General features: G+C 34.2%; 1 protein-coding gene across 4 annotated transcripts; it reads right to left on the bottom strand.

Moving 5' to 3' along the window:
- Positions 1-7,586: 7,586 nt before the first annotated feature.
- On the bottom strand, positions 7,587-11,912 carry LOC106765058 (autophagy-related protein 13a). Of its 4 annotated transcripts, none has more exons than XM_014649548.2 (4): positions 11,878-11,912; positions 9,748-11,296; positions 9,482-9,663; positions 7,587-8,328 (listed from the first exon to the last, which is right to left on the bottom strand). In XM_014649548.2, exons 2-4 carry the CDS (start codon positions 11,032-11,034, stop codon positions 8,007-8,009), a joined length of 1,791 nt encoding a protein of 596 aa, XP_014505034.1. In that variant the 5' UTR covers positions 11,035-11,296; positions 11,878-11,912; the 3' UTR covers positions 7,587-8,006. The 4 variants fall into 4 exon arrangements, with proteins under 4 accessions (XP_014505034.1, XP_022637814.1, XP_014505031.1 ...); XM_022782093.1 differs by lacking the exon at positions 11,878-11,912 and having other exon boundaries at positions 9,748-11,022; positions 11,100-11,841; XM_014649545.2 differs by lacking the exon at positions 11,878-11,912 and adding an exon at positions 11,598-11,840.
- Between the last annotated feature and the right edge of the window lie 9,173 nt (positions 11,913-21,085).

Below are 21,085 nucleotides of genomic sequence, written 5' to 3'. Positions count from 1 at the left end.
GAGGGTGGATAAGATGAAATTGTAAACCCCAACAACTCCATTCATCCATAGTTTCTTCTAGCCAAGTGATTCACTGCATCTTGCATGTTTACTTTTGTTTTTTGCATTCAAAACCTAAATTTAATTCTTTTCTCAAGTCTTATGCAATTGATTTACATGAAAGTTAAGGCCTAAGAGTCCTTTGGGAAACGATACTCGGACTTACCCATTTTATATTACTTGATAATGATCTGGTACACTTGTCAGGGACTTAACACACAATAACATCTTTTAAGCTTAAGAGCCTACATCTTAATATTAAAAATCTTTTGAAAGAATTTGGTGATGTATTTCTCAAAGAATAACCTATTAGGATTCCTTCTTTTAGGAGAATAGAGCATTAAATTGATTTAGTGCATGAGGCCAGTTTTTTTAAATAGACTAATGTATAGGATAAATCCCTAAGAAACCAAGGAGATAAAGTCTCAAGTCCAAAAGTAGTTGGAGAAGGGTTGGATTAAAAAGCGTCTTGGTCCTTGTGTTGTGTCAGTTTTGTTAGTACCTAAAAAGGATAACAAGTGAAGGATGTGTTGTGATTGTAGAGGAATAAATAATATAACAATTAAGTATAGGCATCTAATTCCTAAGCTAGATGATATGTTTGATAAGTTGTTTCTTATGTTTTCTAAAATTTATCTAAAGAGTAGGTATTACCAAATAAGAATAAAAGAGTGTGATAAACATAAAACCGCCTTTAAGACTAAATTTGGACTATATGAGTAGTTGGTGATGCCTTTTGGGCTCACTAGTACACCTAGAACATTCATGAAGCTTATGGATCATGTCTTTAGGAATTGTGTAGGTATATTTTTAGTTGTCTATTTTGATGATATTTTAGTATATAGTAAGAGTATGCATGAGCATGTAGATTATCTTAGGTTTCTCGTTGCCATTCTTAGGAAAAATAAGCTTTTTGCAAATATAGAAAAATGTACCTTTTTTGTGCAGATAGTGTCATTTTCTTAGGTTTTGTAGTCAATAAACATAAGGTTCATATGGAGCCTAAGAAAACAAATGTCATTCAAGAGTGGCCTACTCCTAAAAATGTACGAGAGGTTAGAAGCTTCCATGGGCTAACAAGTTTATGTAAAAGGTTTGTTCCTAATTCTCAAGTTTAATTTCACCCTTAAATGAGTTGGTAAAAACGATGAATCTTTTAGTCTGGGAGAAAAACAAGAGTTTAATTTTCAACATCTCAAGGAAAAATTCACCAATGCATCCTTTCTAATCTTACCAAACTTTTCAAAAGCTTTTGAGCTACAATGTGATGCATCAAGTGTGGGCATACATGTAGTGTTGTTGCAAAGATGTCATGCAATTGCTTATTTTAGTGAAAAACTTCATAGAACCTCCTTTAATTACTCCACTTATGACAAAGAGTTGTATGTCTTAGTTAAGTCCTTTCAAACTTGTGAACACTATCTAGTGTCCAAAGAGTTTGTCATTATAGTAACCATGAGTCGCTTCAACACTAGAAGGGTCAATATAAGCTAAATAAAAGGCATGTTAAAAGGGTGAAATTCTTGGAATAACTTTCTTAAGTGATTAAATAAATAAGGGAAAAAAAATAATGTGTTGGTTGATACCTTGTCTATGAGGCACACCCTGTTTTCAAAATTCGAAGCCCAAGTTCTTGGATTTGATCACATTCTTGAAATATATGCTTAAAATTATGATTTTTCATTCACCTATGTTGAGTGTTTAGAGAAAGCTCAATGGGGGCTTTTATGTGAATGATGGGTATTTGCTTAAAGAAGGAAAAAATTGTATTCCCCGAGTTCGCAAAGAAAGCTCTTAATCCAAGAAACACATGAGGGGGGACTTATGACCATTTTGGGGTAGAGAAGACCCTTAGCTTATTAAAGGAAATCTTATTTTGTCCCATATAAGGAAAGATGAAGACATTGTCATAGATGTATCTCATGTTTACAATCTAAGTCTAGGATAATGCCTCACAGACTCTATTGTTGCTTCAACATCTTGGGAAGATATTAGCATGAATTTTGTTCTAGGTCTCCTAAAAATCCAAAGGGGTTATGATTCCATTTTTTTTAGTTGATTGTTTTAATAAAATACACAATTTCTACTTTGCCACAAAGTGAATGATGCAAGCAACATTGTTAGGCTCTTTTTTAGAGATGTGTTGAGACTTCATGGTATACCTTGCAACATAATGTCAGATAGAGACTCTAAGTTCCTTAGTCAATTTTGGAAAACTCTTTTATCAAAACTAGGACTTAAGCTTAATTTCTCTACTTCTTGTGACCCAAAAACTGATAGGCAAACAAAAGTTGTCAATAGGTCTTTCTCTACTATGTTAAGGGCAATATTGAAAGGAAACCACAAATCTTTGGATGAGTACATTCCCCATATTGAGTTTGCTTACATTAGATTAGTTCACAAGACTACTAAAATCTCTCCTTTTGAGGTTGTTTATGAATTCAATCCCCTCACTCTAGTGAATTTGCTACCATTTCTCACATTTTTTTACTTTGTCCACAAAGAAAGGGTAACTAAATATGAGTTATAAAAAAAGTGCATTAGAAGGTTAAAAGACAAATACAACAACAAATTGAGAGGCATACTAGATATAACAATAAGGGGAGGAGGAAAGTCATATTTAAGGAAGGGGATTGTGTTTGGCTTGACTTAACCAAAGACAGGTTTCTTAAGTAAAGGAAGTTCAAACTTAGCCTCCGAGGATATGGTCTCTTTAGAGCACTTAAGAGAGTAAACAATAATGTTTATAGGCTAGAGTTATTAGAGGACTGTAAAGTTAACACCACCTTTAATGTCACTAACTTAATTCTTTTAGCATGTAGAACCGATGATGAGGTAGACCCTTCATATTTGAGGTCAAATATTTATCAAGAGAGAGGAGATGGTGACATACCTCTAGCCAAGGTACCTAAAACCAAAGTTATGGCTAGGAGGATACAAGAAGACTGAACCTTTTCTTCTTTTCTCTTATTTCTCATTTGGACTTGATCCTCTATCACTTGAGATGGTGAGAGAGGATGAAGTACAACTCTCTTCTCCTTGTGGGTGAAGGTAATCTAGTTGGTGAGACTATTGTGTATGTTTTTGTTTTTCAAATTATCATGGTCTCCCCAATAAGATGTGACAAGCTTCCATAGGTAATACATCACATAACACACTATCCTCCTATTTTTCTATGTAAAGCTTGACTTTCACTTGTTGATTAACTGTCAAATCCTCATCCCCATTGAGCCAATAATGTTTATAAGGTTTTGGATGGGTAAGAAAATTAATTTTAATTTATCAACCAACATAGTGTAGTAGTAGTTACAACACGATTTACTAGTCATAATGAGAGAACAAGTGCTTTTTAAAACCTTGCATATTGTATGAAAAATATTCTCTATTTGTGTTAGTGTTTGTGGACTACGTTAATTATTGAGGATCCTTCTCACCATAAGAAGGTCCTTATCACAAGGGTAAGCATCTTCATTATTAGGCTTACTAGACCCCTCACTTTTGCTTACTCTTACTTTCATCTTGGCTGATATACTTGTAACACCTCTAAGAATTGTGGTCTTTTTGGTAGGACATTGAGCTGCTATGTGACCTCTACCAAGACACTTAAAACATTTGATATCACTAGTGCAAGTGTGTGATGATGTTATTCCCTCTTTCTCCATTCCCTTGGCTATATTCCTTGATGGTTATTCTATCTTTTATTCTCTTTTAAAACACTTCTTCATATAAGAGCTAGGTTGAGCTTGGTTTCTTGATAAAAAAAAAAATCTCAAATATGGTTGTTCTACCTTCATGTACATCTGTACTAAATCATTTAAATCTCTATAAGATAGAAGCTCAACTTTATCTCTTATATCAAAATTCAAGCCACTTTAGAATCTAGCAATGGTAATGGCCTTCTCCTCAATTATTCCCGCTCTCATAATGAGCAATTCCGTTTTCTTCCTATAATCTTCTACAAACATAATTCTTTCTTCTCTTACTTAGTGACATCTAAAAAGTTACTCCATCATCATTTCTCAGTCTAAATAAACCCCTACACCATCTTTTTCTTGGGAGTATAGTATGTCAACTATAGACTCCCTAGGGGTAGGTTCTTTTCTTTGTCTCGTAATGTGAGAAGGTTGTTGATAATAATCTCTTAATCTTCACCCTCTCTCTTCCTCGTTGATAGTCTCATTACTCCTAAACCCCTTACTAGAGTTACTCCTATTTTTTATTTTTTTTTTGAATTTTCTCATCTTTTAATCTCAAAATTTTAATCTTCTATTATAAGATGGAAAGTTAAACATCTCTTTCAATTTGATCTTTTACTTTTTGTATTACTTCTTGTTATTCCCATAATTCCAAGTGATTTGAGCTGTTGAGAAATTTGTTATAAACTATTAATAGAATGTTTAGAATCACTTGCATCACTTACACTATGTAGAGAAGGTTGTCAAGGCATGAGTAACTTTTTTTTATTATTATTATTTCAGGGTTTAAGTTTTAAACTAAGGTTTTTATTAAAAAGTTTTTAGAAGGAAGTAAATATCAAGTTTTCTTGAATTCTCTTCTAGAAAAAAAAAGATAAGAGAGATGAATCACTTAAATTGTTTAAATACCAAATCTTTCCTAGTGAAAGGCTCTTTCATAAAATTTCTTAAGGTTATCTTTTTTCCATATATTTAAGTCTTGATAGATTTTGGGCTTATTATGCTAAGTATAATATTTTTCTATCTTCTTAGTCATAATTGGTCATAGGTCTCTTTGCTAGAAATATGTTACCACTAATAAATAAATAACATTATCTTTTTAAGAAAATTTATAACAACTTTATATTCTAGTCCAATTAAAAATAATCATATGATAATTTAATTTAAATTCTTAAGGATTATTATAAAAGTTATATTAACAATAATTTTAAATTGAAAATGTGAAAAACATTATTCTAGAATACATAATTACTAAATTTATTGTATTATAAATAATTACATGAAATAACATATTTTAAATTGTCTAAATTTTATATACACAAGTGAAAACACATATGTACGATCTTGTGTTAACTTTTTTTTATGATAATAAAATTATTATTATTATAAAAATTAATTTAAATATTTTTATAATTTTATTGTAATTTTTATTTAGGTAGTTTATAATTAAAAAATATTTAACTTCAAAAAAATTGTCAAATAAAAAACAATTAAATTAAAAAATTAGCTATTTAAAAGGTAAAATTGATAAAATAATCATTTTAGTTTTAAAAAAAATATATAAAAGATAAAATTGAAAAATAAATGTGGACACGAAAAAAAAAATCTCTTATATATATATATATATATATATATATATATGTATAAATAAATTATAATTTCGGTTTATAATATAAACTAAAAGGACATTTATGTTTAAAATATATCATTTGTGGTTTATTGGTTGAACTAACAATTAAACTCTACGATTTTTTAAGTTCTTGTAATAACTTCTGATAATTTACAAGTCTAAAAAGTGCATGGAAATTAAATTTTATTTTGATATTGTTTCGTTTTTGTTTAACTAAGTTTAGTATTCCTCGATTTTGTTTTTAGTATTAAATACTTTTTTAACAAGTTATTTAATAAAGTATATAATTATAATTTAAAGTTTTGAGAAAATATTAATTTGTATCTTTTGTCTCTATTAAGTTGACTCTTAATTTCTTTTTATCTATTTTTACATTTTTCATTTTGATTCTTTTATTTATTTTTTCATCGTAAGAATTAATATGCTTTTCTTGTATATGTAAGTAGCTATTTTTATGTGTTAAATAAGTAAGTAAATTTTTTTTGAAAACTTAATTTAATTGTGTGAATGCAACTAGTGTAATAGAAATTTTTGTGCCAGTCCATTAGTTGGTGGACTAAACATAGACAAAAATTTTGAAAAGAAAAACAAGAAGAACTTCATGTTTTGATGAAGTAATATAAACGAGTAAGGTTTTATATATGACAGGGAAAAAAAATGATTTGTACTGTATTATACATAAAAATTCATTAAAAGTTTATTGTACTATTTTATGGTTCAGTTTTTAAAAAACCGAACTTATAACAGTTTCAGTTCAGTGAGAACTATATTTACTCTTTCTTTTTTTTTTCTCTAGTTTCCATTCAACTCGTTTTATCAAGAAAACATTATTTAATAATAAAATATTAATAAAAGAAATCGTTCACATAAAAAATTAATAATTAATTTTTTAAGACAAAATTTTTTTTATCACAAATTTTTAAATTTTTTTATCAATAAACATATAATGTATATAAATAAAGAACGTAATTTATATTTTTATATTTTTTAAGTTACATATAACGTGTGTATATATATATATATATATATATATATATATATATATNATATATATATATATATATATATATATATATATATATATATATATATATATATATATATATATATATATATATATTTATATAGTGTAATATGAGTACAATTCAGTTTAAAATTAGTATAGTTAGTAGTTAGTTCAGTTTATATTGTAGTTTAGTACAATTTAGTTCAGTCTAGTTTAATAAAACAAAAAACTTAGTTTTACAGTTCAGTTCAATTTAGACAAATTAGTTTTTAGTTCAGTACAGATTAGTAGTACTATGCACTTTCTTTCTCTTCGTAGATGGATCTTCTCACTCTAAAGATCCCCTCTATCGATAATACACATTCCAGTTGACCGAGCCTAATTCNAATTGTTTTGTTCCGAAGCAAAGAGATCCACAGGGACGGTTTGTCCTATTCAGATATTCACAACCAAGAAATATTGAATTTTTTTTTCGGATAGACCAGGAGAAGAAAGGTTAGAATGCCAATAGGCGTCTATATTTTGAATTCACCCGACCCGAAAGTACACTATCCGTTTTGGGAACGTCCGGTGCCAAAGTCATTGAATGGGTAAGTCGCCAGTTCTACCACCCCTAGTTTTATCTAAATTGTAGATGAAAAACATTAAAGTTTCTCATTTTAACAACTCTTGTACACAAATTAGATTTCATTTTTTGCCCTAAAATTAGTTAGAATAATTACCATTACATATTTATTTTATGTAAAAACTTTAATTTTTTGAAATGGTAATGCGTGGACTTGTTATTGAAGTCTTCCATGGCAATGATCCACGTGCAAAAACGTTTACTAAAAGCCATTTTGTTGAAAATAACACCTTCCGAAAACAACATAGTTTGTGTCACAGAACAACGTATGGTGTAAGACAATCTTGTTACAATAATTCCTTCTTAGACAATAATAAGATTTGATGCCACAAAACGACGTGTGGTAAGGCCATTGTCGAAGAACATCATTGTATTGATCCAAAACATCTTACGCTTCAGCTTAAGATATTTACCATGAAACTTCTGGCTTTAATATTGCCACGTACAGGGAAATTTTGTGATAACTACACTCAACATATCTTCCTTGATTTCTTTCATGATGACATTACTCTACACAGAAATTAAACTTTTAAAATCATTATAAGATAAATTCAATATATTAATCAGCTTATATAATCAAATAATAAGATCTTGAGAGAAGAAAAACATCACCAAACTGATAAAGGAAAGTCAATATACATTCAAAGCAGTGTTTGCCTGCATGCATCTTTACAAAGAAATTCAGCAACCTTTTCTTTCAAAACAGCAGTAACATTCTTTTTCCAGCCTTTGTCATTGCCAAACACAATAATTATGCAAGTTCTTCATTTCATAACTACAATGTCTATAAGGACTGAGAGAAAATTAGCATAATTTTAGTGATTATAAAAATGGTGTTTCTAGCCAACCAACATTCAGTCAGGATATGTACAAAATCCATTGGAACATTCTCTTTCCAAAAGAACTGTTTGTTGCTGTGTATAACTGTAATTGATTAGTAACACTCTTTAGTCAGCATCACCCCCTCAACTATTTTATAACCTTGATGATGAACCCAGTATTTTAGCATGTTCAAGCTTTATGCTTGTTCAAGATCCTGGTGCCACTCTTGGAAAGAAGAAGGTCTCTCATCTCTCTGTAACCCCTCAGCTCTTCAAGTGCATCTGCTGTCTTTCGCGGCATGAAAAAACCAGAAGCAGTGGCAACTCCTCCATCAAGTTCAGCCTTTGGGGAATGGGATGAATAGCAGCTTGGATCTTGGCGCAATGGAGGCGCTGTCCTCAGCATGTGCACAAGAACACCAACAGCAGCATCTTGTGATTTTCTTCCAATTGGCAGTGATGTTGAAGTGATCTCTGCTGTACTCTTCCCATCCACATTCTGACTGTTCATGTTAAAATGAACAAAAAGGTTGGGTGAAATAACATAATCAGATGATAAAACACAAATCATAACTATTTTCATAAGCACTAGACGAGTTGGTCAAAATCATAATATGCTAAAACAGCATTCCCCTCAAACTTCTAACAAGGGCTTAAGTAGAATTGACATGGCCTTTTGCCCATACTGATGGAGAATAACCAAATTACCATAGTACAGAAAAATATAATCCAACAAGAGATCATCCGTTCCCAAAAGCCAAAAGGATGGATCAATAATAGTATAAAAAGTAGAACTTTAGGACCGCTTTAGTAGCAGGATAAATAACATGCAACTACATGTTCCTATAGCAAGCCAACCCTCTAAAGGTTACCTAAGTAGAAGCCCTCATGATAAATTTTATTGCATAGCAAGAACAAGAAAATGTAGCAATGCAGAGAGACTCGCCACCCTAGTACTAACATATGAAAAAGTTAATGCAACCACGACAATCATTTAGCATGCATATTTTTTCTTCTGGATCCCGCTATAGGAATTAAGCTCTTTACAATGATGAAGTCTTTCTGGTCTCTTAACTCCTTGATGCAAAGGATTGGAGTTTATAGGCTAACATAGATCACTTGTTCAAATTAACATGGGAGATGTAAAATAAATCAATGATGCTTTCCGCATATGAACTTCTCTTCTCTATTAATTGATTAAATCTTAATATAAAAAGCTAGTAGAATCTCAGAAATAATGATTAGGAAACATATCTACGATGTTCTACATAACAAATCCATTATATCAAATAATCTTTTGGTTTACTTCTTATTCATTAGCACTCCATGGAAAATCAATAAATAGGGTCCTTGGCCATCAAAATACACATGTCTAGAACCTTATTGGGACTCCAAAGTATCATTCCTGAAAATTGGAATTTCTTTTACCATTCTGAACATGTAAGCACATTAAACTAACTTCTAATGTGGCTAACACATCCATTATAATCTTTAACAACCAAGAATGGTTTTAAAAATTATAGATTGATTTTAGGAGGCTTCCCTGAAATCATCATTGACGAAGGAGCTATGCTAAAAGTATAACACTGTTCATATCAATGTATTCATTGTCAACTTATAGATGCCCACGACTTTACTTGTGAGAGACAAAGTCTATCAATGTACCTGGATTGGACATCTGGTGCATCAACATCATCAACATCAAAAGGACACGAAAAGTCACCATCATCCAACTCATCCTGAAATGATAATCTACTTGAGGTTCTTGAAAATCCAATGCGTGGTGAGCCACTTGAGGACAACAATGCTGAGAACCTCCCTGAATCATCCTTGCTGTCTCTGACAAACTAAGGAGCAAATACAATGCTTGTCAAACAGATAAAACAGATTTGAATTTAACTACAGGAGTAGCAATGAAGGAACAATGTTACCTTATGACCAGTCCTTGAAGCTTCTAATTTCCTGAGTGACCTGATTCCAGATGGAGACTCTTGGAATGAACCATCATTCCTTCTGGGAGATAAAGGGGGCAGAGAATTTCGACTAGGATCTGAAAAATTAGGAGAAAGATTTCTAGTGCTTCTTCCTATTACTGGATGAGGTATAGTTACAGGGGCAGTTTCAGAGCGAATGTGAGTTTGTATTGGATTGCTAGCATAGAAGTATGTAGGTGGCGATGGAGATGGTGAAGATGAGAAAGGAGGAGAAAGTTGATACTCATCATAACTAGTAGATCTTTGCTGATTCAGTATTCGATGGTTGGGTAATCTGACACCATAATTATCAATAGGTGGGGATGGATAGTCATTCGGCTTGGAAGAACCCCGATACACTGGTGGGGAACCAACATAAGGATGATTCTGTACAAAATGTGCTGCTCTATGGAAACCACTAGTCCAGCTATGAGGACGATCAAGTGGTGAAGATGATGGTGGTGCTATCCCTCTTAGTGGAAAGGAAGTGGCCCCAACACCCTTATCCGAGACAGGGAAAGACCTCAAAGGATCAGTACTGGGGCTTCCAACATAATCAGTGATTATTTTGGTTGGCAATGAAGCTGAACACTCAAGGTTTAACTCAGATAGCACAGTTCTGAAGGTCACAGATATACAAAGGCGACCAGGAAGAGCCTCAATAGGAGTGAAATTATATTCTTCCATCATTCCCCCTTCTGCCCTAGAGAAAGGATCGCTAAATGAAGACACCTTGTAAACAATATCAAAATTACAACTATGACTATATGTGCTTAACTGCCTGAATATCTTATAAGCAGGGAGAAGCCTCATCTGAGAGTAAAGAGCTCGGAAAAGGACTATTGACTTCTGGTATGTCTTCTTGTAAGAGCTAGTAATGTCACCTGTTTGAGGAGCCACTACACGGGGACAATCATACTGAACAACCCACCTCTCTATGACTGTCTCAACAGAAGAACCAGCCACATCATGAACTAGTATAATGTCAATTATCATTGGATCCATCAAATTCCTGTGCCAGAAGTTCAAGTTATCCAGAGCAGAAGGCCTATCACCTAATGCCAAGTTAAACCACTTGTCACTCCTCCTCACACGAGAACCTATGGATAAGTCACCACTTCTATCATGGGGGCGCAAAAAAGGTACCCTTGAGTCCAAAATGATGTGCAAGCACTTCAAAAGAAATTGATAAACAATCTGTTCCAATTTGCCTAATTCAGGCTGCATGTTGTTCTGCAAATCCATCCTACCCCAAGTAAAAAATTAAATCCAAACCAAATACCCCCCTCCACCCAAGAACATAACTTTACCACAAAAAGATTATTTCCAAGAAAAATCCACCACTTGTCAAACACACTTCTCTCTGTCTCTCTTCAAATAGAAAATTCCACGAACACATGAGATAAAGAGCAAACCATCTAACTCACACAGCATCACCTAGTGATCATCACCAGAGAAAACGAACCCCATCGGCGTCAACCAAGCAAAGCCAGAATCATGGATCACTCTGATAACGCAAAAACAACAATCAGCAAGCATGTCCACACAGTAGCATGCCAACGTCATCAACAAGCAAATTCCAACTACAATGCAGATATACACAGCCCCAAGAAAGAAAAATCAATTGAATACACAGATCATACGGGGTTTTCAACCAATCAACAACAAAGTAATACACCTTAATCTTCCAAAAAGAAAGAAAACATCATCGCCGCAACATGAACATGGGATCTAGGAATCAAGAACAAATTTTTATCATGTGGGTTGCAACAGAGGAACTCCAGAGAGAGAAAAAGCGAAGCACTCACGTATTAGGAGAAGCCGAGATGAAGAAGGGGGTGAAGGGTATGGTGGCATTGGAAGAGAGACGCCATTGGAGAAAAAAGGTTGCGTAGAAACACACAGTGCCGTAGCGTTCTCTCTCTTCAACTCCTAATTATTGATTACTATTACTATCATTAATTAGATTAGATCCATAATAATAAATTACTAAGACATATATGTTGTGTATTTTAATAGATCATATTTGGAAATGGATCGAGAAAAAGGTAGCAGCAATAAAGATAAGAAATAGGTTTCTTTCTTAACCTGAGGTTCCTCTGTTTTCTCTGTCTCATCTGTTCCAATTTTATGATCCAAAAAACCAAACTCTATGATTGATTGGTGTCTTTCATTTTTATTTCCTTTTCAAAAAAATAGGACTGATTCTGGTTGGTGGAGTGATGTTACAGACTCACTTTGCAGACCCATATCACAATAAAAATGACTTTTATTTATTATTTTTTTCACATGGTTTTCAGGAAAATTAAAATCTGCAAACTCTATATATTTGTAATTTTATGCATAAAAGTCAGAACAGTGAATTTCATCCCCCAAAAATATGTGATTTTTCATCAATGGTTGAATTTAAATAAATTAATGAATAGTTCTGAACATTTTTTTAATTATATACGTGCGTGAGAAAATAGTGTCCTTATAAAAGGAACAAATATTTTCTATAAGTGTACATTAATAAAACAAAATCAATTTCATTCATATATTTTCAAAACTAATAATTCTTCAAGAATAATTGATATTAATAATATTATTTAGCAAATTTAGAATTGAAATATTTACATCTTCAAAATGAAAAAAAAAAAATTATTTAAAGTGTTTTTTTCTCAATTTCTAAAATCCTTAAATTATATAAGACTATTGGACATTATAGTCATTGGTGTTATTAATGAGCTGTCTTTGGTGTGTTTGATCTCTGGATTTGTGTATGCTAGGGATGTTGGTGGTGATAAAACTGTTGTAACTTGATTAGACAGAAGGTAGAGTATATTGGTAGTGTTTTGGGTCAAATGAGAGGAAGTGAGGTAGTGAATTTGAGAGTTAGGGGTTCTAGGTATAATTGGACTATTGGGGTAGTCTTAGCAAGTGGATTGTGACTTGTTTGAGTCACCAAATTGGTCAAAATAGGTACAAAGTGTTAAAATTGGGTTTGGGGTCCTCTAGTTATTGAGTTTAATGTTTTGGAGTAGAATGAGTTGGTTTAGTACATCTAATTCCTATCCAATGACCAATGCAATACTTTACTTTCATCTATAAACATGTTTCATTCAATATTAGTGTTACAGATTTTAAATTGATTAATTGGATATGTCTAAGATGCACCAAAACCAGAGACATCAAGTTGCTGTAAAAAACTGATAAGAATAATCTATTATCTCACTTGATAATCGATTATTCTAGTCATAAAGTCGTATTTTCTTCGAAGCTCTCGTAAATAACCAATTATTATATATCATAATCGATTATTGTCGTCAGAAAATCATCCAGGACAATTTTGGGTGGTTTTCGGGGTTCTGGGTATCATTTTTGGACGTTCTTTAGGTCGTTTTGAGGGGTTTTGGACCTTTCTGAAACTGTTGGTGATGGTTTCAAAGCCATTTTCTCTGTCTAAGTACGAGTTACGAGGTTGTGTATTGTTTAGTGGTTCTTTTGGGATTGTTATTGTCTGGTAATGTATATGGAACGGTTTCATGCGATTTGGATTGATTAATGTTGTTTGCTTAGCAGAGTGTCAGGTGTGTTTACATATATGGCTTATGTGGTTTGAAAGAATATGATTGTGAAATAGAATGATATAATTGAGTATGAACTGGACATCTCAGGGTGAGACGATTGGAAGTGGTTGTAGAGGTTGTGTTGTTGTCTTGTATAATTGTATGGAACTTTGAAATGGTAAGTCAATCGCTACACTCAAAGCATTGTTCATGCTCAAATAGAGAAAAACGGTGTGAGCGGTGAGAGTAAAGGGAGGTCCTTGTCTTATTATTAGAGTTTAGACATAGACTGGTATGGGGATTTATCTTGCATAGGGCCAGTTGAACTATGCAAGTGCAAAGACGACCAATAGTTCGATAGTTATACAAATCCAGATGAGTCTTGTTGAGTACTTGATGCATGGTTTGAATTGTATGCCTTTAATTGTTCTCTTTATATGTAACTGAAAATAATGATATTGAATGATTGTGCCATATGTACATTGCTTGTGTATCTAGCTCACCCTTGCTTTTGTGTTGTGTGTTACTTGTGCATGTTTTTCTTTTGCGATAATCATCCACTTGGATGCGAGCAGATGTTCAGGAGGTGCCCCTGGAGCAAGTACTGGAGGATGCTGGTGCTGCAGTGTAGTCTTCTTAGGATTTCTCTTAGTTATCTTATGCTATTTTGAGATACTTCTTAGGTTATTCCGAAACACTTTGTTATGATTAAAAGCTTTAAATTTAAGCCATTCTGGATGATTGTAATCCTATACCTAATCGCAAGTCTATTCTAACTGTTCTCTTTTATTTGGATGATGACGCTTGTATTATATGATTATGTTTTATTATATATTTGGGATGTCACATTTTTTATGATATCAGAGTTGTTCGTTCTTAAAATGACCTGTGAGTTTTGGGTTTGTCGTGTCTTTCCTGTGGAAAGTTGAGTCTGAATGGTATGTTCTACCATTTCCTCCAAGTCTAGTTGGTGAAATTGTGTATCTAGCTAAAAGTTGTGGGAACAGAAAATGTCTCTATAGGAGGAATGAGGGTGCACAATCATGACTTTTATTAGAGATAATTTTCCTTTCTTAATTCTGAAGGTTTAGGGAAAGGAAGGGTAGTGATTCAAGTGTTACTGTCTATAGTATTTTATGTCTTGTTCTTGCCTTTGTGGTAGTGTACTATGCTCTATAGTGGTAGAGGAATGCAGATTCAAGGACAACTTGACCTGTATACCTTCATTAGAATTGGTTTAAGCCTTTGAGACATTTTCTTGCCTTAAAGATAAAGAGTTAGAAGACCAAAGTTTAGGTTTCAAGGGAGGTGTAGAGATATTGGAAATTTATAAGTAATGTTTTTGGGTGAAGAAGTTGTCAAGGAAAAAGTCAGGAGATCAGATATTGTACATTTCACAAGAAGAGTTGAGTTCAAGAGGCTAAAATAAGAGGAGTTTTGGATAAGCATTGCAGTGGCAAGGTTTGGGATTTGAGTAAGAAAAGTGGTCGATGGTTTTAAAGCTTAAGTTAAGAAAGGAATAAGAATTTTGAAGTGGAATAAAGGGAATCAATGTTTAGAAAGGAAGTAGAAGTAGAAGAGTTTGAGGAGCAGTATGTAAGACATAGAGCAAATTTAAGGAGGGTGTAATAGAAGGCGGAATTTCCAAGTTGAGGAACATAAATGTTGAGATTGTTGCCAACACAATATCTATACCACTCTGATTTTTGATGATGACAACACATTATTAATAACACATATGTTGTTGATGCTTTACATGTTCTGTGCTTATTGTTTGATATCTGGTTGAACATGTTTTTGTGTGTAAAATGACGTGTGAATGCATATTTACTGAGCTTATATATGCTACATCTTATTTGGTTGCATTACACATATTTTGAAAGATGAAAACCACATGCACTTTTATGAACTTACACTGTGTGGCATAACTGCAAGCTGTAAGTCGACTTCATTATAGGGGAAGTCGAATTAAGCTCACGACTATGCACAAATTTTGTGAAACAGTGCTATATGAGATTTTGTGAAGGAAAGAATTTCAAAATGATTTGACTTGTTGTAGTCGACTATACGCGTCATGCATTCGACTGTATTAGTTGCTTGATTTGAAATTTTGTTGTGCTCATGAATAGTAATGACTATATTTTTAAAAGTTAGTTGAGCAATGAATGATAGTCAACTACTTTGACTGTGGAATTAATTGGTTTGATTGAAACACTACTATTGGGTCTTAACTGTTATAACAGATTTAATTCAGTCAGCTGTATCAGTAGTGTAATCGACTGTAGGAGCGTTTGTTTTATAGAAATCTATAAATAGACGAGACCTGAGTTGTTTCAAAAAACTTTTGGAAATCTAACACTTTCATATTCCGTTTCAGATTGTTCTTTGAAGGAATTGAGCTCTAAGAACTCATCAAGAAGACGATTATGATCTTTCTTTGAGGAGTTTCTGAAGGAGAATTGTGTTGCACACACTACTTGATCAATATCTGCACATTGAGGTGCTTCTAGGGTGATCAAGATTCTTGTTGGCATCTGTGGTGATTGCTGTTACCTGTTGTGACTACAGGGGTTGGACTCGTGGAGTCTGTTGCACTTTAAGGATTGTTCAAAGTGGGTTGCAGATTGCAGATGAGGGAATATCTTGCTGCAAGTCTTGCTGTATTGTTGCTGCCTATATTTTGGTTAGAGGGTTAGAGAGGTGTTTTATATTTTTGACGTGGAGGTCTTCTATAAAAGCCTTGTTGTAAAAACCTTGACCATTATAGTGCATTTTCTTCCTGGTATTAGAAGGACACTAGATGTAGGCATTGAGGCCGAAACAGTATAAAAACTTGCGTTTGAATTCTCTATCCCTACTCTTTTACATTCAGTCGACTTTACAATTCTTGTAGTCAACTTCGTTTTTCCGCTGCACTTAATTTTCTATTACTTGTGATTCAAGAAAATTTGTAAAGTTTTATAAAGATTGAAAAGACTCTAATTTTGAAAACTCACCAATTCAGCCCCCCCCTCCCCCCTCTTGGTGTTAAAGCGAAGCGTACCTGTTTCTTAACAATAAAGTTTGTAAGGAGAATTGAAGTATTGTGGGGCTGTGAATTGGATAACCAGATGGAGTGGTTAAGCATTAATCGCAAGTGGATATTGTATAATCAAGTTTAGAAGGATGTTTCAAGATCATTGGTTCGTATAGAAGAAAGGTTTGATTATTGGCTGAGATGAGAGATTTCAAGTGTTGAAGGAAAAAGTACATCGGAATGTCAGTTTGGTAGGAAAGTATAAGGTTAGAGAATTAAGAGCACAGTAAATGAGGAAAGGAGAAGAAAGGTTTTAGAACAGATGGCAAAGGGTGGTTACAATATACGTTGTGAAAGAGGGTATCGCGAATAGTCAAAGAGTCTGGGTTGGTTGAGACGTTCAGAGTTATGAAGCTACATGTTAGGGTAAAGTCAGTTTTCATCGGGTGTGGTTTTATAGTGATGTTCAGTGTTCGGCGGAGTTTGATCAAGATAGAAGTGGATGTTGAATGATGGATTGTAGAAGGTAGTGAGTTGGTAAGTTTGAATAAGGTTAGAGGATTGGTGTTGCTGGTTAAGGGTATCTTGAGGTTTAGAGGATTAAAAATAGGGTTTTTATTTCTGACGATTTCGAGTTGAAGAGGGCAATTCTTGAAGAAGAAGGTTTTAACTTGATCTGGCCGGGATGAGTGCAATAAGAATTCTAAGTGATGTGGCGTTTGTGGAGTTAATCTAACAGCTCATGTTTCAAGTTTATATGAAGTAGTTTCTTGGCAGGGAAGGAAAGCGAAGGTTGTGCATCAAGTGTAGTTGAATAAAAGGTGGAAGCAAGTGTTATGGGATCTTAAGATGTCTGTTAAGTGCTAGTGAAGTAGAGATGATGTTGTTCTTTCTTAAGTTTGAGGTGCGATTCAAGAGAGGTTTTTTGCATCAAAATAGTTCTCTAGCGCTTTATGGTCTTTAAGAGGAGCCTCGTGTTTCAAGAAGAAAAGTAAGTGGTTATACATCAATTATAGATCAAGTTAAAAAGTGAAGAAAAAGGGGTGTGAGAATCAAAAGAGGTTAGCATGGAGATGTGGAGGAGAAAAGATAGATCTTTATGTTGTAAGGGTTTTTGTTGATGTTCTGCAACAAGTATTGAATTTTTCATACCTTGGAGAAGTGATGTTCATTTTGGAATAGTGTCTAAGCAGGACCGATGTCACTAATCTCTTTATGGGTATTTCTTGTTGAAGTTGTGTAGTGCAAAAGGAAGATGGAAGTTGGGTTAAAGCAATAGTGTTTGGACTTAGTGTAATCATAGGGAGAACTACAAGGTTGAAGAATCTCAGAAGAGAAATAGAGGACAGGTTGGAACAGTCTGGTATAAATCTCAGCAATCAAGAGTGATTTCGGCATGTTAGTTATGAGGAGTAGAAAACAGTGTTGAGGAAATGGGATGAAAAGGTTATCATGGAAGAGAAGAGTTATTAGGGTTTTGCAAGGCCATGGAAGTTTTGAAGAAGGTTTTTCAAGGGCAATCCTTTTTTCGGGTTATAGTGTCATGAAGAAGTGTTCTTTGAGTCAACTAGTGAGCAAGGGAGTTTGAGGATCATAGTAGCACAACGGATGATGGTGAGCATGTTATTGTCAGTAATAGGTATGCATGAAGAGCTTTCATAATTGTGGATTGGTGGTTTGTGAGGGACGAGTTCTTTGAAATAGTATTGGTGTTGTTATATGAGAATGAGTTGGGAGTGTTTGGTAATCTTCAAGAGTCAGAAGTGAGTTTAGGTACTAAAGAAATAGGTGTCAGGAAGAGAAGATAAGTGAGCCTACGATTTCAAGCTACATGGTCAACTTTAAAGTGAGGAAGTATTAATGGATTTAGAACAAGAAGAGTGGGTCAGTGGACGAAGGAGATGATATGAGTTGTGGTTTTGAGTTATAGTGGCGATCTAGAGGTAAGGAAATGTTAACAAATGGTTTGAACAAAGAGAAGATTTAAGTTCTTGGTTTAATAAGGACTGAATAAGAGTTTGTTGAGGAATATGAAGATTAGGGTCTCTAGTGAAGCTATAAAGTGATTTCATTAGTATAGTTGAAATGTTATAACTAGTGGATTTCTCAAAATGGTTGAGAAAGCGCAATTTGGACAATCCTAGTTTGAGATGTATCATAAGTTGACTTGATGCTGATCAAGCTAGTGATTTCAAGTCAAGGAGGTTGCAGATCTAAGTATGAATTACAGGCTAGTGAGTCAAGGAATACATATGGTTCAGGTCAGTGAGATAATGAAGTGGAGATAGGGTGCTCAAATTTGATTTTTCGTTGCAACAGAGTAGAGTCTTAACTTGGTAATGGAATGATATAGTTGAAAACTACGCTACTCAAGAGTGAAGATCAGTAAGGCAATGTGAAATCCTTAGAATGAGTGTGGTGGTAGGTGATCAAGAGCATAACAGTTGGTAGTCAAATCAGAAGTGGTAGTGATCAAGTCAGTGGTAGGGTGGTTCTTAGAAGAAACAAGTGGAGGTAAAAGGTTATCAGTCAATTGTTGATCTAAAGTGAAGGTTAGCAGAAGTTTTAGAAGAGAATTTTAGGAAGTAGCAAAGGATTGATGAGTGGTTATCAGTGTGGTAGACACTCTAGAGCGAGATGGGTAGCAAATTGTAGATGAGTTTAGCATATCATCCCCAGACTAATGGTCAGTTAGAGAGGACGATCCAGTCACTAGAAGATTTGCTAAGGACGTGTGTCTTGGATCACTGGGGAGTCTGGGATGAGGTGTTGTCGTTGGTGGAGTTCACCTACAACAACAGTTATTAGGCTAGCATTGGTATGGCACCGTTTGAAGCACTGTATGGGAGACGTTGCAGAACACCTTTGTGTTGGTTTCAGGAAGGAGAATCAGTGTTGACTAGGCCAGAGTTAGTACATCAGACCATAGAGAAGGTGAAGCTTATTCAGGAGAGGATGCAAGCATCTTAGAGTAGGCAGAAATCATATGCTGATTAGAGGCACAAATCGTTGGAGTTTGCATCGGGGATCATGTATTCCTCCAAGTGACTCCTACTACTGGTGTAGGAAGAGTCATTCATGCTAGGAAATTATCTCCTAGGTACCTTGGTCCTTACCAGATCTTGAGATGTATGAGATCAGTTGCCTATGAGATAGCCATGCTGCCTCAACTTGCAACCTTCATCCAGTGTTTCATGTATCACAGCTTGGGAAGTACGTGCCTGATCTGTCTCATGTGCTAGAAGATGAAGATGTTCAAGATAGAGAAGACTTGTCTGTGGAGGTGCAGCCTGTTAGAATTGAGGAGAGCCAGCAAAAGCAACTTAGAGGCAAAACCACCAGTCTAGTCAAAGTTGTTTGGGACGGCAGGATAAGTGACTCTACTTGGGAGTTAGAGGAAGAGATGCGAGAGTCTTATCCTTACTTGTTCTCTGGTAAGTTTAATTTTCGAGGTAAAAATTTTTTGATGTGTGGGAGAATGTGAGGACCTGAAAAATTGGTTCAAGAGTTGTTGGGCTTTATGCTAATGCAACCAGGCCTTTAAGAATTAAGACACCTTGACCTAAGAAATGGCTTTCCAAAGTCTGATTCATTAGCTTAAAGACCCTCTCTTTCTCTAGAACTCTTGTCCCCTTTCTCCTATGCCTTCTCTCTACCATAATTGTTCACTAAGCCATTGCATTGTTGATTAGGTGGCGTCAACGCGTTCCCCGAGTCAAGAGCTTCGAAACCATCCAATTAGTTTCACGTTCTTTGTCGGGAAATTTGTCTTCCCTCTTCTCCGTTGTTTCTAGAACCTAGGGCATGTTGTTCTACTAGAATGTATGCCACTAAAGGCGTTCTACCCCATATCTCTGTTTAAAAATTAGCTCTAAGAGCTAATCTATCACCATTGGTGGTGTGTAGGGTGCTGTTAAGGGCTGGGCAGAGTAGGGTGTTGTTGAAGCGTTCCCGTGAATTGAGCAGTTCATACTCCAGGTAAGGGGAGCTAGATATTTTCTATAAATATGTTGTACGATGTGTATGTGTGATGCATTATGAGTTGGTATGTTGCTTGGGCATAAATTATGTTTTTGATGGCTTAAATTACATGTTCTAAACTGTTGAACTGGTGAATCTGTAATGTGTTGTTGATGAACTGTCTTTGGTGTGTTTGATCTCTGGATTTGTGTACCCTAGGGGTGTTGGTGGTGATAAAACTGTTGTAACTTGATTAGATAGAAGGTAGAGTATATAGGTAGTGTTTTGGGTCAAATGAGAGGAAATGAGGTAGTGAATTTGAGAGTTAAGGGTTCTGGGTATAATTGGGCTATTGGGAGTCTTGGGAAGTGGATTGTGACTTGTTTGAGTCACTAAATTGGTCAAAATAGGTACAAAGTGTTAGAATTGGGTTTGAGGTTCTCTAGTTATTGAGTTTGATGTTTTGGAGTAGAATGAGTTGGTTTAGTACATCTAATTCCTATCCAATGACCAATGCAATACTTTACTTTCATCTATAAACATGTTTCATATCAATATTAGTGTTACAGATTTTAAATTGATAAATTGGATATGTCTAAGATGCACCAAAACTAGAGAAATCAGGTTGCTGTTAAAACTTGATAAGAATAATCGATTATCTCATTTGATAATTAATTATTCTAGTCAGAAAGTCGTATTTTCTTTGAAGCTCTCGTAAATAATCGATTATTATGTATGATAATTGATTATTGTCATCGGAAAATCAATAAGA

This window comes from Vigna radiata, chromosome 6 (assembly GCF_000741045.1).
Source record: "Vigna radiata var. radiata cultivar VC1973A chromosome 6, Vradiata_ver6, whole genome shotgun sequence".
Classification (NCBI taxonomy): Eukaryota; Viridiplantae; Streptophyta; class Magnoliopsida; order Fabales; family Fabaceae; genus Vigna; species Vigna radiata.
The sequence above is the reverse complement of the archived record's forward strand: the minus strand, read 5'-3'. Positions and strand labels throughout refer to the sequence as shown.

Excerpts from the sequence above, each read along its gene's own strand:
- LOC106765058 (XM_014649548.2), bottom strand. The coding sequence starts at position 11,034 with ATGGATTTGCAGAACAACATGCAGCCTGAATTAGGCAAATTGGAACAG. Across the intron at positions 9,664-9,747 it reads CTTCAAGGACTGGTCATAAG|TTTGTCAGAGACAGCAAGGA; the intron begins GTAACATTGTTC and ends TTTGCTCCTTAG. Across the intron at positions 8,329-9,481 it reads GCACCAGATGTCCAATCCAG|CATGAACAGTCAGAATGTGG; the intron begins GTACATTGATAG and ends TGTTCATTTTAA.